The sequence below is a fragment of the Lipotes vexillifer genome, unplaced genomic scaffold, assembly GCF_000442215.2.
Source record: "Lipotes vexillifer unplaced genomic scaffold, Lipotes_vexillifer_v1.1 scaffold23, whole genome shotgun sequence".
NCBI lineage: Eukaryota > Metazoa > Chordata > Mammalia > Artiodactyla > Lipotidae > Lipotes > Lipotes vexillifer.
In genome coordinates this window covers 4,232,182-4,248,609 of record NW_006796283.1, presented here as the reverse complement: position 1 = coordinate 4,248,609, position 16,428 = coordinate 4,232,182, and the positions used below count along the sequence as shown (strand labels likewise).

Here is a 16,428-nt window from a genome sequence, read left to right as displayed (position 1 = left end):
CGCCCCTCCTCCTCAGTCTCTCTTCAGGAACCCGTGGGCTCTGACCTCGGATATGTTCATCTCCTCCATCTCAGCCAACGTGGGTGCCTTGAGCAGGACCCGGGGCCGCGGGCGCTGGGCACTGCTCCCGGCATCCGTGATGGACAGGTTGATGCAGGAAGTGGACTTGACGTCCCCAGAGCAGGCGTTGAGGATGCAGGGCAGAGAGCCGAACCCTGGGGCAGGCAGCAGGTAAGGCAGGGCAGGACAGGACGGGTTGGGGGGTGGAGGGGAGGCAAGGGGCAGAGGAGGGGGTGTCCCGTGCTCACCCCGCTCACCCCGCCCGTCCCAGTGCCTGTCCCCCACGGGGCGCAGCCTGCGTTCCTGCTTGATCTCCTCCAGGATCTTCTCGTGCAGCGTTCTCTGCTTCTGGGGTAAGGGGCGAAGCCTTCTCTCTGAGACCTGCAGGGGGTGTGGCAGCGCCAGGTGGGGGCCGACTCCCAAGCTGGGGAGGAACCCTGCATGAGGAATCCGGAGCCCACGGCATCACAAGGCCGGACGTGGAGGCCCTGGGTGCTCCTGGGGCAGTGAGCGCCCCAGAACCAACCTTCCAAACGCCGCAAGGGAGCCGGTACCTGCTTCAGCGGAGGCCGGGAGCGGATGAAGTCCAGGATAAGCTCGTGGGCGCCCCTCTTCACCCTGGGAGGGATGTCCCCGTTGACCTGCGTGTGGGGTGAGGGCAGCAAGGCTAAGGGCCCACCTGCCAGGGCTGTGGCCTTGAGAGGGGCTCATGCAGCCATGGGCAGCACCTGGGCCTCACTCCAGCCTCCCTCTCAGTGGCTGTGCGGCCGTGGCCTCCAAGGCCTGACCACAGGCTTTCCCTGCATCTCAGATTCTTCATGTGGAGACGGGGGTCAGCGGCACCACCTCAAAGCGTTGTCATAACAATGAAGTTAACTCACACGTTTAAGATTCTCAGCAATGCTGGCACACAGCAGGGGCTATGTGAGCGTTAAATGGAAAAATCCTGCAGCCTCAGCTCCTGCCCCTGGTCCCCTTCTCCCTGCCCTTGTCACACTGTGTCCCTGAAAGGACCGTGCACCATGTGACTCTGGGCCACGTCTGCCCCAGTTCAGTGGCCAGCACACCAAGCAGGGGCTCCAGCAAGCAGAGGGGGCTGAACGTGGACCCCCTTCAACACGGCCTACCATGACCTAGAGAGGCCCACCATGACCTGAGGGACCCACCATGACCTTGAGTGGCCCACCATGACCTAGAGAGGCCCACCATGACCTAGAGAGGCCCACCGTGACCTTGAGAGGCCCACCATGACCTTGAGGGGCCCACCATGACCTTGAGGGGCCCACCATGACCTAGAGAGGCCCACCATGACCTTGAGGGGCCCACCATGACCTTGAGGGTCCCACCATGGCCTAGAGAGGCCCACCATGACCTTGAGGGGCCCACCATGACCTAGAGAGGCCCACCGTGACCTAGAGAGGCCCACCATAACCTTGAGGGGCCCACCATGACCTTGAGGGGCCCACCGTGACCTAGAGAGGCCCACCGTGACCTTGAGGGGCCCACCGTGACCTTGAGGGGCCCACCATAACCTTGAGGGGCCCACCGTGACCTAGAGAGGCCCACCGTGACCTAGAGAGGCCCACCGTGACCTTGAGGGGCCCACCATGACCTTGAGGGGCCCACCGTGACCTTGAGGGGCGCACCATGACCTTGCGCAGCTTGTAGTTCCTGGCGCGGATGTCCTGCATCAGCATCTCGAAGGGGGTGAGCTGGAACTCTGTGGGCAGGGAGTTGAACTCCTGCTCCTGCACCTTCTTCAGCTTCACTCCGTGGCGCAGCTCCCGCATGAGCTGGACCCAGAGTCGGGCCTGGGCCCCCGAGAAGATGAAAACGGCCCTTAGCCCCGGGCAGGGCTCCCGGGCTGTGCCCCGGGCCAGCGGGGGCCACGTCTTACCCAGTCCGTGCGCCCCAGGCTATCGAGCTCCATCAGGGGCTTTTCTGACTGCGGCTCATCCTCCCGAAGCTTCTGCAGCATCTGTAAGTCCCGCAGAAAGGGAAGAAGAGCGGCTGTGGGGACGGGCCCGGCCGGCCTCCCTGCGGACGCGCGCGCTCCACGCGCGCTCCTAGCCACCAGCTAAAAGCGGGACAAGTGGGCATTTTGGACAAGGCTTTGGGGCTCAGAAAGACATCTGGGGGAACCAGGCCATCAGCCTTGGAGCCCCATGGGAACACTGGAGTCCCACTGGCTACCTGTGGCCGCATCTCCCAGGCAAGGGCAGGGGAGCAAGCACAACCTCCACGTAGCACCCACACAGTGCCTCCTGGCTGCAGCAGAATCCGCCCCCTTCCCTCACGGATCCCCCGCACTGAGGGCTTCAGACCTCAGCTCACAGGGCCCCCGGGCCCCACGCACACCCACCCTCATGGGACACCCTCGGCCGCTTCTCTGCACACGATCCCATCTGCAGTTGTACGTTTATTTGCTGCTTCGATTGTTGTCTGAATGGTTGGCTCCATGAGGCCAGAACCACGTTTTCTGTTTTCGCTTTTATTTTTTTATCTTAGTGTTTCCGGCTCCTAGCACTGTGTGAGACACGTGCTAGATCTTAAACATCGGTTGAATGAATAAATGAATCAATAAATGGGTAGTTGGATGGGTGGGTGGACAGCCGAGAGGGTGGGTTACTCAGCAGGCCAAGGCAAACAGTCACAGGGATGCATTTCACGAGCTGGGAAAAATGCTGCCATCACGGTGCGGGCCCAAGAAGGATGTTGGGGATTGTGAGGTGGCTGTTCTAGGCTGAGAATTCGGGACGAAGCTGCTAGGTTCGTGGCCCCGGATCTTGGCAGCAGCTGCCTTTCTGCCTCCGATCTTCCTCCCTAGAGAAGCAGCTGCCTTTGGCGCACAGCCTCACCCGCCCCATCCCCCAAATCAGACAGAACCGGTTACCCTGGCTTTCACCCCAAGCCACTCGCCAAACCGATTTGGGACGCTCTAGAAAACTCTGCCAAGTCTCTGAGAGGCACAAGGTGTGTGATTCTAAAAATAGACCTGCGTGTGACCTGGCGGTCTCCGCAAAGGGCAGGAAGGTGGGTCTCCCATCATTCCTGGAGTATCTCTACCTGCCCCCTGAGTAGGCTGTTTCTGCCCCAAATGCCAGCCCAGCTGCGCTCCACCAACAGCCTCCCTCTCACCACCTCCTCCAATTTCCCAGACTTCTCTTGGGTCAACTGCTTGAAGTCTAGAGCTGTTTGATCCTAAAACAAAGAGCTTTTATTGCCTGGGTAAGGAACTGACCTCAGCAACAGAACAGGTGACAGAAAAGCATTAGGACCATCCACAATGAGAGCACTGGAAGGACATCTCCGAGATGCCGGGGAAGCGTGGGGAGGGAAGAAGGGGGATGGGGCTTCGGAGGCACAGGCTGTGCAGAGGGGCCACCCCCCCTCGGGCTAGGATTGGGCTGCAGATGAGGTCCAAGTGGCTCAAGCAGCATCCGAATTGTCCTGCGCTGGGTCCCAGGCCCATCGATCAAAACAACCCTGAGAGCCTGCTCAAGCTCAGAGCCAGAGAAGCTGTGCAGGAACGCTTCCTGGTCAGAGGGAACGAGAGACACAGGCCCATAAAGGGCCAGGGTGGAATCAGGGACCAGCATCAGTTAATTCCAAAAATACCTCCCGACCTCTCCAAAATCTCTGTTTTTTGTCATCTGTGAAATGCTGGTGGAAGGCAGGGGTCCCTGTGGGCTGTGACCCCCGTTTCTAGGAAACACCTCAGTTCCCGCCAAGGGAGAGGCTGGGAGAGCTGGGGCGGAGACTGTCACCTCCTGTGACTGTGAGACCACGAAGAAGCTGAGCAGCCCCGGGAGAAGGCCAGCTGGGAGCGAGGTCAGGCCCCCTCTGCTCTGTACTAGCTGTGCCGTGGGGCAAGGACACAGCCTCTCGGAGGCTTTCCAACTGCTCATCTGGAAAAAGGGTGATAACCGCGGAGGGAGGTGGAGGGGAACAGCAGACTGTCACCAGCGAGGCAAACAGCTGGGCGAGTGTCCTCTCACTGAACTGCCCACCTCCCCAAAGCTCCAGCACGCTGGCACCTCTGCATGGGTCCTGGGCCGCCCTCTGCACCCTATTTTCAGAAGGAACCATCACCTGGGCAGGTGAGCCGGAGGCAGGAGGCACAGCCCCTTTTGCAGATGTAAACATGGGGATCAGGGAAGTTAATAACTAACTTAGAGGCAACAGGAGTGAGGTCACGGGGTAAAGGTGCCACTTATGTAAGTTTCTGAGCCTCAGTTTCCTCCTGTGCAAAACCGGGTAAGCAGGAGGTGTGCGGGTTAAGCTAAAACCTACAAAGCGTTCAGGGCACTCCCACACAGAGTGAGCTGCGAGCCCAGGATTTCCACCCCCTGTGGACGGACAGAGGGACACAGGGAAGGAGGCAGGGACGGGGAGGGACAGCCTGGCCCCGCCCTCCTGGCCCCGCCTCTGCGGGTGGAGGCGCCTCCACGGCCCCACCCCTTGGTCCACCCGCCCCCACGTGCCCCCTCTGCCTCGCCCTCAGCCCCTCCCAGGCGCCCCCATGTCCTTGGTCCCTACGGCCTGGGCGCCCCCCAGTCTCCACTCACCTCCTTGGCCTCCCGGACCCTAGCGAGGAAGGCGCGCAGCTCCAGCGTCTCCACGAAGAGTGCGCGGCACACGGCCTGGTAGTGGGTCTGAGCGCCCCGGGGCTCGGTCAGGCGCGCGGCGCACAGGCGCATGGCCTGTGTGAAGGTGCGCACGGCGCGGGGGCCGCCCTCGGCCTCCTCCTCCTCCTCGGGGGCCCCGTAGCCCTCGTCTGCTGCCCCGCCACCGCCATCGTCGTCGCAGTCGCTGTTGGCCATGAGGTCGATGAGCCGCTCCAGCTGCGGGCTGAGCTCGCGCTCCACGTGCTCCGCCAGCCCCCAGTCCAGCGCGCGGTAGATGGCAAAGCCCAGCGACTGAACCACCTGCAGGACAGGGGCCCGCGGTCACAAACAGGCAGGGAGGGCACACACGCACTGGAGGGGTGCCGGGAGGGGGCCGGCGGCGGGCCCGGGTCCCAGCCGCCGCAGGAGAAGGTCGCCACCGCGCGGCTTCTAATGGTGAAATGGAACAGCAGCTGTCCTCCCTGGGGATGCGCCCAGGGTCACCCAAACGGGGAACAGGGCGCTCCCCATGCAGCACAGCCACTGTGGAAAACTGTGTGGCAAGTTCTTGTAATCCAACACGCTTTTGCCACGGGACTGCAGCTCCTCTCTGGGGAATTGAACCAAGAGAGAGGAAAAGCGTGTATCCACGCTAGTCGTGAGCTAGGCAGCCGTGTGGAGCCCTGACCCCCGTGCACAGCCCAGAGCCAGAACTCCAGGCTGCTGGGCTCCGCATACACGGAGCTCTGAGCCAGAGAAATCGAATCTACAGTCCCCAAGGGCAGGCCCACGGCTCCCAGCCGGCGTGGGGGGTGGAGGTTGCAGCAGCACAGGAACGTTGGAAAAGGTCTGTATTCTTGAGGACAGTGTTGCTTCCATGGTATACACGTTGGTCAGAACTCACCAAATGTAAAGCTTACCCCAACGACTTTGTTTAAAAAGACAGAGAGGCAACCTAACGAAACATTAGCTCTTTATCTGCTGTAACAGCATATTTTAAAGCAGAAGCGAAAGACCAGCTTCCTCGATAGAGTTTGACGCTGGAACTCACAAAAAGCAAGATCCCCTCCCTTCAGTATTTTAAGCTGCGTGTAAATTTCAATGTACGTAAATTTAACCTGAAAAAGAAAAACCTAAAAAGTAATTGTACCTGAGTATGGGGAGCAGAGTGGGGTCACCAGGGGGCAGGTGAGGAGGGATGGGGTGGGGCCTGCAGGGAACAGGTGTGTCCTTAGCTGTGGGGCCCACCATGCTATTCTGCTGGCTTTGTATATGCTCGAAGTTCTTTCTCCATAAGTTTTTTTTTAAATTTATTTATTTATTTATTTATTTTTGGCTGCATTGGGTCCTCGTTGCTGCACGCGGGCTTTCTCTAGTTGCGACGAGTGGGGGCTACTCTTAGTCACGGTGCACAGGCTTCTCACTGTGGCGGCTTTTCTCGTTGCGGAGCATGGGCTCTAGGCACGCGGGCTTCAGTAGTTGTGGCACGTGGGCTCAGTAGTTGTGGCTCGCGGGTTCTAGAGCGCAGGCTTAGTAGTTGTGGCTCACGAGCTTAACTGCTCCACGGCATGTGGGATCTTCCCAGACCAGGGCACGAACCTGTGTCCCCTGCATTGGCAGGCGGATTCTTAACCACTGTGCCACCAGGGAAGTCCCATAGTAAGTTTTTTAAAAAGTGGATTAGCACATTCGAAATATGAGTCCTGCGGTAGAGAGACCTCTTCACTCTGCTTTCAATTTTACTTGGCGGGGAACCCTGTTTTCACAGACTGCCATTAATATCTAGGAATCCAGGTTCTGTGGAAGACAGTCATCTGTCCCAGTGCCGTGTGCACCCGACAGTCCCTGCTCACACAGTGGCCCTGGGACGCAGGTCTGCTTGACAGGGAGGCACCAAGGGGAAAGCAGTTCCATACCAGCCAGTGGCTCAGCTGAGCATAAGAAATAAGAATAAGGAAGCTGGACTTCCCTGGTGGCACAGTGGTTAAGAATCCGCCTGCCAATGCAGGGGACAGGGGTTCGAGCCCTGGTCTGGGAAGATCCCACATGCCACGGCGCAACTAAGCCCGCAAGCCACAACTACTGAGCCCTCATGCCACAACTACTGAAGTCTGTGCACCTAGAGCCCATGCTCCACAACGAGAAGCCACCGCAATGAGAACCACGGGCACTGCAATGAAGAGTAGCCCCCGCTCGCCGCAACTAGAGAAAGCCGGCGCGCAGCAACGAAGACCCAACGCAGCCAAAAATAAATAAATAAATCCTTAAAAAAAAGACTAAGGAAGCTGCATCCAGTGTGCACGGCACTTTGTTTTTGTGTTTGGAACTGCTTTCGTGGTTTCCCTTGAGGACAACGATGCAGAAGATACACACAGGCCAAGAGGACAACAGGTCTTTGCTACCCAACCTTGCCACAAGCCTTGAGGTAACCTCTGGTTTCACAGGTGGGGCAGAGACACAGAATGGCACAGGATGGCCGCGCTGGCCTGGGGGTCGGGTTGGCCTGCCGCCGGTGCCCTGACCTTGTGCCACGGACAGAGCTGCACCCTCACCAGGCACATGCGGGCCACCTGGCCTCCGGGGCCCTTCTGGCCTCTCCTCTCCTTTCCTGTGATCCTACCCCCCTGGGCCCCAAGGGAGTGGGCTGGAGCAGAGCTGAAGGATAGGCGCAAGTGTCAGTGCTTTGCAGGGGACAGGGCACGAGAACAGGCCTTCCTGTCCTGCAGAAATGCCTGCGAAGACACACTGAGCCTGGAGGGGGCGTAGGGGCGTCAGCCTGGCTCGGGACACCGGATGCTGGGAAGAGCAAGGGCCCAGTGGGAGAAAAGTTCCAGCAAAAGTCAACAACGCTCCCAGCCTGAGGATGTCTTATCTCTGCCTCAAGTCGCACCCTAGAACCATGAGTCAGAGGCCCAAAGGCCGAAGGCCAGCCATATCTGACAGGTGACTGAAGGGCCAGGCCATGGCTGGTGGAGTCCCTGCGGCAGTGGGATCTCCAGAAAGCGCCTGGACGCCACTCAGTACCGCTGGGTGGGCGAGGGCCTCACTTTACACAAACTTCCAGCGGTCCTTTCTTGGCTCAGAGGTGGGGGCCAGGAGGGAGATGGTGGGGGGGGAGTGAACTCCACTCCCGCCCCCCCGGGGGGACCTCACAGCCCCTGCCAACCACAGGGGTAGCCCTGACCCAGTCTCTCTGAAGGAGGCCACTGTGCCCCATGGGGTGGGGCAGGCAGCAAAGCTCCCCTGCTCCAGCGCAGCACCGCCCAGCCTCCCCCAGTGGTCCTGGTCGCAGGCCCGTGTGGACATCACATCAGTGAAAGGGTTAACTCCACTGCAGTCTCTTATCTGATAGCTGCTCCTTAAAAGCTTCCCAGAGGCAAAGACCACCGGCTTCCCCATAAGGAAAAATCTGGGCAGGCGGCCAAGAGTCTCAGAGCCCTGAACCCTGCCTGCCCGCGCAGCGTGGGAACCAGGCGCCCGCAGGCCCAGTGGGCCAGCCCCAGGGACCGGCCCGAGAAACTGAAGGGCCAGTGTGAGAATCTAGGCAAACAGCACAGGAGACTGCCCTGCCCCACTTCCTCGGGTGGGGCTCTCAAGTTGATTTATGAGGCTCCAGGCAGAACGGTGCAGACTGGACCCCTACATACAAAGTTCCTTGTACATATTTTCAAAACTGATAACAAGAGGCCTCCTTTGGAGCGGGAGGTCGTAAACACAAGTCTACTCGAGGCCTGCGGGCAGCAGGGCAGCCCCGGCAGCAGGAGCCGGCAAGCAGTGAAATCGGTTCTTGAAACCACTTGGCTGGGTTTTTCCCCCTCAAATTCCAGAAAGCTGTATAGCACAGAGTTCACAGCAATCCTCCGGGAAATCCATGCTGTGTAAACAGCAGGGCATCCATCCCAGCCAGAGGGGGTATCTTATCACTGACATTATTAAGAATTGCCAGCATGTGGCAATGAGAAAAAGTCAGAAAACTTGGGGATGGTTTTATTATTGTTTCTAAATTCTACACAGCAAACCATACAGCCTCGTTTGGCCTGTGCCCACACCCTTGCTCTAACGCTGTGTTTAATATATAAATATGTATTTGCACAAAACTGTTTTTCGTAAGGCAGAAGAATGATAAACATCAAATTCAATTACTTGGGGGCGGGCGGATGGGACGGGAGACACAGGAAGAGGTCCTGCCAGTGAGGTTTGCGTTCTGGGTTGGATGGGGGCTCCAGGACATTGGCTGTGGGCTGCTTTTCCTGTTTGTCCCCCAGACCCAATTCCTGTCCAACACTCTGTGACCAGGGAGCCCCGGAGACCACATCACCTTTGCCCCCTCCTCCCTCGGGTCAGTGGGAGGCCCCTCCAGGAGCCCGGGGGTCGCAGGGGAGAGGGAGGGAGGTACATCACTTCCCCTGAACTTCGGGTCCACCGAGTCCACACCACCCTGGCGGGCTCCCCCATCACCGCCTGCCCTCTGGGCTCAATATCCCCATCAAGCCCTTCCACTAAGCCACTGAGCATTTACCTGCGTCCTGCCTCACGGGAACAACTGTATAATAACTTTATGTGCGTTATACAAGACACCTAACTTTTTAACATGTAAAGTTTGTTTTAAAAGTACCTGGGCTTCTGAGTTGGCCGCTGACACCATCGCTGTGGACTCTGCAAGGGGAGAGAAGAGGCAGTCAGGACCAGCTTCAGCGGCCCTGGGACCCGACACACGAGGCCAGCCCCCGCCCCCCACTGTCCCCCCACCAGGAGCACACAGTGCATTGCCCAAGGTCTCCATCAGAAACCAGAAAGCTGAGCCATCAGTCACTGGACGGACACCGACAAGGCCCAGCTCCGGGCTGGACACCAGGCGAGCCGTGCAGCCCTGCCCCAGGGGCGGAGGGTCGGCTGGCAAAGACAGCCCCTGCTCACCCTGCACAGCGACCACTCAGAGGGGGCAGCCAACAGGGCCACAGAGTCCATCCCGCCCCCTCGGGAAGCAAGGCTGGGGGCACGAGTGAAAGGGCAGAGAGCAAGTAGCCAGGGGCCAGCTCGGGTCAGCCAGGCCCAGGGAAAGCCCTCACGGTCAGAAGCCGCACACCCCCAAATCAGAGCTAGATGAGAAACCCAGACGCAGTGGAAAGGGCGGGCCTTGCTCCAGAGTTCCCGACAGCTGCGCTGGGTCAGCTGGCTTCTGGCCACCACCTCTGGATTTGGGGATTTCTCCCCAGACTGTCTCTGCCAGAGACTCAGAGCCCCCGGGACGAAACCCAGGTGCTGAATTGGGCTCTAGGTATTTTATAATGTTTATTCTTAAACATGGCACTGAGTTGGCATGTTTACAAGTACTCAGTCGTGTAACCGGTGTACAGCCCAGGAGGTAGATGGTTCTCGTACCCATTTCACAGATGAGGAAACAGGCCCAAGGGAGTGAGCTCGTTTGCCCCAAGGTGTCACAGCTAGTAAGTGGTGGTGGCAGCTGTGGCCAGGCTGGGGGACCCCAGAATCTATGCTCCAGTCACTCCCTGAGCCACCCCCGGGCCTCCCAAGAGGCCAGGCTGGACAAGACACAGAAAACCCACCTCCTTCCACCACCTTCCTTGAATAAGGCACGCAGAACTGTGTTAGGGTATGAAGTTTAGCTGCCTTAAATGGAGGTGGAAAAAAACCCACAAACCGTTGGGCTTCCCTGGTGGCGCAGGGGTTGAGAGTCCGCCTGCCGATGCAGGGGACACGGGTTCGTGCCCCGGTCTGGGAAGATCCCACATGCCGCGGAGCGGGTGGGCCCGTGAGCCATGGCCGCTGAGCCTGCACGTCTGGAGCCTGTGCTCCGCAATGGGAGAGGCCACAACAGTGAGAGGCCCGCATACCGCAAAAAAAAAAAAACCCAAACCGTGAAATTCTCTGCTAAGTGAACCTGCTAACTCTGCAAATATTTTCAAAATGCCATCAAGAGACAGGAAGATTGCCAAAGATAAAGGGCGTTTGTGTCAGGCTGATCCGTTAAATAATGGAAGACACTGCACCCCCAGCGTCAGTGGAGTTAATGCAACAGTGAGCATTAACTCCCAGTGAGCAGCTGGGCGTATACAGGTGTTGGATGGTCAGTAAAAGCCTGTAGCTGTGAACGGGGGCCATGGAAGACGCAAGGGATCACACTTGACAAAGGTGCTTCCCGGAGGTGCCAGGGCCCCGAGTTTCCCTGATTTCAAGGGGGCAGGGGGCAGCCAGCCCTCAGCGCCCATCACAACCCAGCACGGTCTGGAAGGTGAGTGTTCACCAACCCAGTTGTATTTTAAGTCGCAAGGACTGGGGGGCCCCATGGTGGTTCCGTGCCCAGCGCTTTGCTGCAGAGCTAGCAAATGACTTACCGTGGCTTCAGCTGGCACAGACTCCTCGTGGAGGCTGGCGCCACGGCTCCCTCTTTACAGAGGAGGAAACTGAAGCTCAGAGAGGTACAGAGATTTACCAAGACCACACAGCTAACAAATGGTGGAGCTGGGGCTTCCGGGCGGAGCTGACACAGCGGTGGGCACCCTGTGCTCAGGCGCCCTGGGCTCAGCACAGGCTCATCTGCCCAGTTACAGGGGTGCCAACTCCAGGCCACCTCCTCCTTGACTGGGCCATACCCGGAGGGCAAACTCCCTCCCAGGAGTCTAACAGGATCACAGCGAAACCCTAGCATCTGACACTCACTGGCGTATCTGCTTAGATGGCCACGTCCTGGGACCAGAGCAACCAGTGCCCAGTGCTCCGTTTGTGGGAGCCACACAAATACCTCGGCCCCCACAGCGTGGCCCTGGCACTGAACCGTTGATGCTGTCCCGGGGACCAAGGACCCCTTCTGCGTGAAGACCTGGGTAGCAGGAGTGGGCCCCTACAGTGACAGAGAGGCTGGGCTGCATCCCCCATGAGCGAAGCCTCCAGGGCACACGGGTCCCCCAGGGACCCCAAAGACCTGAAGCCTCTCCTAGAAGCACGGGGCAGAACTGGCAAAGGGCCGGGTGGGCTGAGCGCACCGTGGGGTCATTTGTCATGTGCCAGGAACAGGCATCTCACAGGTGTCCCAACAGGGAACACAGCTTGTAGAGGGACTGTCTTCCTGTGAGGTAATCCTTGCTCAGAGGTGAGACTAAATCTCAATGCTATCTACAAGCACACCAGCTCACACAGTCACACCCTTCCTGAGCGCGCGCGTGCGCGCACGCGCACACAGGCACACCCACCTGCCCCATGCAGTGCCTTCAGCCCTCGCCCCCGTTTTCTGAAGGGGGTGCTTGGTGTTCTCTGCAGCAGAGGATGCTTCCGATCAAGAACTGTGCAGTGCAGCAGCGCCCAGGCCCCTGACTCCTGCAGTCCTGAGCTCTGGGCCCAGCGCGTGAACCTGCGGGAGCTGCTCCTCAGCTGTGTCTAGGGAGGTGCACAGGGGTCCAGGATCACAGCCCACAAGCCAGTGCCTCCGGGGCCAGGTATGCCCCAAGGCTCCCCAAACATCCACATGGCCTCTGGGGCAGTTGCTATCAAACCCCCACTGCACAGAGAATGAAACTGAGGCACCCAGACGCCTAAGTAACTTCCCAAGGTCAGGCAGGGGTGGGCGCAAGCTAAGGCTGAGTCTACTTGCCAGCCCTGTCCCCACCTCTCCCCGAGGGTGACTGCATGGCTGCTTTGCTTCCTGAACCTCGGTTTTCTCGCCTGTAGGATGGGCTCACAGCAGTGCTTCCCTCGCTCCCCGTCTCCCAGGATGGCAAGGTGGAGCCGCTGCATCCCCGGACCATATCTTGACTGTGTGACCTCACAGGAGCAAAGGGCCCGGGAGGACCCCTGTGTGACAGCAAGGGTGCATGGTAGCTTTGGTGGGGGGGGTCAAGATGCAGGAGACAAAAGCCATACGGGAAGGACCTGGTTCAAAGAAAATGTTTCAACCAGAAACACTCCGGCTGCCAGGAGATTCAGGGAAGTATGCTCTCTCCTCGGAAGCAGGGTTGCATCTTTCCAGCCCCTACTCTCCTCGCACTGCTGGACACTCAGCCCTCACCTGTACGTCCGTCTGTGTGGAGAGCCATTTAAAAAGACACAGGTGGGACCTCCCTGGTGGTGCCGTGGTTAAGAACCCGCCTGACAATGCAGGGGACATGGGTTTGAGCCCTGGTCCGGGAAGATCCCACATGCGGAGCAGCTAAGCCCGTGCGCCACAGCTACTGAGCCTGCGCGCTAGAGCCCACGAGCCACAACTACTGAGCCCACGTGCCACAACTAACGAAGCCTGCGTGCCTACAGCCCATGCTCCACAACAGGAGGAGCTACCGCAATGAGAAGCCCGCACACCGCAACGAGAAGCCCCCGCTCGCCGCAAACTAGAGAAAACCCGCGCGCAGCAACGAAGACCCAGCACAGCAAAAATAAATTAATTAAAAAACTGACAAGAAAAAACCCCAGAAAAGCAGGGCAGCGTGTAAATTAGCGTCAACAGAGTGGAGAAGGTCGGAGGTGAAAGGAGCCCCATCAACACCCCGCACCCACCCTCCACCTGCCCGGGGGGTTCATGGTGGAGAGCCTGGTGCCTGGAGAAAAGTATGTTACGTTTTCCTGCAAATGTCGGCTGGGAGGATGGGAGGTCTCAGGCAAGCTGAGAGCCAAGCGCTGCTTTTGCAGCAGGCAGTGTCCTGGCGGGCCTGCCCTGGAGGCATCAGGCGGACAAATGCCACTGAAAGTGTCCCAGGACCACTGACCACTGGCCACGCTGCATGAATGGCCTTTGCCTCAGAGAACGGTCAGCACACGCACTGCAGAGATGCCTGATGGACTTTCTTGCCTCAATTTAGAAACAAAACAAAACACCCTTCCCCGTCAGGAGGTTTTAATAATGGCCTCTTAAAAATAACTTCACTGTTAGGGCTTCCCTGGTGGCGCAGTGGTTAAGGATCCGCCTGCCAATGCAGGGGACATGGGTTCGAGCCCCGGTCCGGGACGATCCCACACGGCGCGGAGCGGCTAAGCCCGTGTGCCACAACTACGGAGCCTGTGCTCTAGAGCCCGCGAGCCACAGCAACTACCGCTCCGCGAAGCAAGAAGCCACTGCAATGAAAGCCCGTGTGCAGCAACGAACACCCAATGCAGCCGTAAATTAATTAATTAGAAAAATATTTAAAAAAAAATAACTTCACTGTTAACATGTTTTTCCATTTTCCCACTTGAGAAAGGGGGCTTCCAAGCAGCTACGAAGAAGTCTTCAGACTTGCCGACTAGGAAGTTTACTCGAGCAAAAGCTTCCCCTGCTTGGCTGCAAGTGGGAAGAATTCCCACTCCTGTGCTAAAGTAACAGTACTCCTCCACACCTCCGGTCCCCGCAAGTCAGGTTTAGTTTGGTTGTTGATGTCTTTCCTTTTTTCTTCTTTTTGGCCACGCAGCATGTGCAATCTCAGCTCCCTGACCAGGGGTCAAACCTGCTCCCCCTGCGGTGGAAGCACAGAGTCTCAACCTCTGGACCGCCAGGGAAGTCCCTGGTTGTTGATTTCTTTAAAGTTATTTTAAACGTTGACTTAATGCCTACATTTACCAGAACTTCCTGAGGGAGGATGGGAACCTTCTCAACTGCGATTACAGCACGAGATAAACACGCATCTTTCAGTGAATCCAGTAATCACTCAAGTCCCAGAGAAACGCTGGGTTAGCTACCTTAGGGAGACAGCGGGTCTAAAGTTTCAGCTGATTCACAAAAGCTCAACAGGGACAGAAGAGAATGTTCAGGGTAATCTATTTTTCTTAATCTTTAAAGAGGCAGCAAGTCACAAACCTCATCCACCTTTACAAGACATGTTTATGGACAGAAACCAAAGATCATGTCTAAGGGAAAATGAAATTGGGCCCCTCTGTGTCGTGGGCTGGGACGTCCCCATACAGGTCAGTGGAGAGTGGCCACACGTGAGCTCTGAAGCACAGCCTTGGATTTCCAGTCGACCCGTATGAAGGCAGCACAAGCGCCGCTGGGCCTGCAGGGACCAGGAAGAAGGGGCTGACACATCCCCGGGGCTGGAGAGGTGGACAGAACCAGATGACCGCTGCACCCGAGGATGGCCCTTGTGGTCCACTGTGGAGAGTACTGACCTAACAGTCAGAGATGCAGGGACCCCTCAGCTCTGCACCTGACTGGTGGCAAACCACTTACCACTCTGTGCCTCAGCTTCGCCATCTTTAAAATCAGAGGGTCAGACCAGGCAGGCCCACTATAGTCCTGTACTGCTCTGAGGTGCCAGAATCCACCCCCTGGGTTACACTGTGTGTCTTCAGGGATGAGGAGGGCCACAGGGAAGGTCTTTTGAGGAGGACATACAGCTTTACGAGAAAAGATCTTGGTGAATATGCAGACTCCAGGCCCCCCACCCACCACGATGAGGAGAGGCCATCCTGTATCGTGCTCTCAGCCCAGCCTTTGAAGACAGTGGACACAGGCAATGAGAGCATCAGGGCTGAATCCAAATCCTGCCGCTTCCTGTGTGACTATGGGTAAGCCTGAGCCTCAGCTTACCCGACTGTAAAATGGGAAGAGTACTGTTTGAGTCCAGCTCTTATTATTTTCTCCTGGCAAATAAGTGTTTTTGTGCAAAACAGAGCAACTCTCAAGTGTCACACAGCTGAGGTGTTAAGGGAGGTGGGAGCAGGGTTCAGAGATGAGAAGGAGCTTGTGGAGAAATAGTGACGGTCCTAGGGGGTGGGAGAGGTTCAGCGGACCCCTCCGTGTTACCAAAGGAGCTGTCGCTTCTGGCTAGCTTTGCCCTGGTCCTTCCCAGACCTCCATGAGTTTGCCCATGGATTTCTGCAAACCCACCCCCTCCAGCACACACAGCTGGCCTGTGTGCTTCCCCAAGGGTATCGCTTTGGGGGTAATATCATCATAGGTTCCGTCCCAGCACTCTGCTTCTTCAGGAAGAAAACTTTTTTCTTAAAGAGGCTACAAATCACTTAAGCTCCTCATTCTCCACAGTCTTCAAGTACCTTTCAAGGGCTGCATTGTTGGTTCCCGTTCATGGTTCAGAGCAGGACACTAAGCAAATTGTTCCGCAAATTTTACACGTTCTCTGGTAAATCCTCACATACCCACGGAAAACGAGCCCGAGGAAAACATGTGTTTCCTTTCGTGCCTAAGCGCCTGTCCTGAACCTACCAATCCAACAAGGATCCACACCACCAGTCACTGGGTGGGAAGGTCTGAGGGTTGCAGACCCCCAGAGGAAAAAGGAAGCAGCCCAGGTGGGGAGAACTGCGGTAGGAGGGGCAGAGTCCAGGCTCCCTGCTGAAGGGCCTCGGGCAAGGAGCCAAAGCCCCCTCCCTCCTCTCCAGCCAGCAGCGGGCCCTGATGTTAAGATGGGTTTCACGTGCGGGGAATCCAGGAAAGGGGTCGGGGGTGAGGGTCCCAGGTCGAGAGAGTGCCTTTCATGTCTAGCAGAGGGAGAGAGGAAAAGCAGGGGCAAGGGGCGGAGGTCCGCGTCCCAGCGGAGAGTTGCTGGGGGCTCCCAACCCAGAAAGGGGAGAGGAGGGGGGAGGGCCTTCCAGTTTCGTAGAGAGAGAAGGCGGAGGAGGGGCCCCCAGTGCGGCAGAAGGAGGGCGCGGAAATGGGAGAGGTCGGCGGGTCCAGAGAGGGAAGGCGCAGTAAGCGGGGCGCCGGGTCCGGGTCCGGGTCCAGCAGAGGGAGGGAGGGTCTCAGCCCCTCCCCGCGGGCGGACACCGCCCCCCGCCCCGCCGCACCCCCGCCACCGGCCTCACCAGCCGCGCCGGG

General features: G+C 58.2%; 1 protein-coding gene across 1 annotated transcript in view; it reads right to left on the bottom strand.

The window, feature by feature from the left end:
• Window positions 1-16,428, bottom strand: part of SPIRE2 (spire type actin nucleation factor 2) — a 25,538-nt gene that overhangs the window by 8,472 nt on the left and 638 nt on the right. Inside the window, exons 2-8 of the mRNA XM_007468454.1 lie at window positions 9,283-9,328; window positions 4,629-4,988; window positions 1,958-2,038; window positions 1,707-1,871; window positions 615-701; window positions 309-441; window positions 46-215 (exon numbers count right to left, since the gene is read on the bottom strand). Coding sequence (XP_007468516.1) covers window positions 46-215; window positions 309-441; window positions 615-701; window positions 1,707-1,871; window positions 1,958-2,038; window positions 4,629-4,988; window positions 9,283-9,328 — 1,042 coding nt within the window. The remainder of the gene's footprint in view (window positions 1-45; window positions 216-308; window positions 442-614; window positions 702-1,706; window positions 1,872-1,957; window positions 2,039-4,628; window positions 4,989-9,282; window positions 9,329-16,428) is intronic.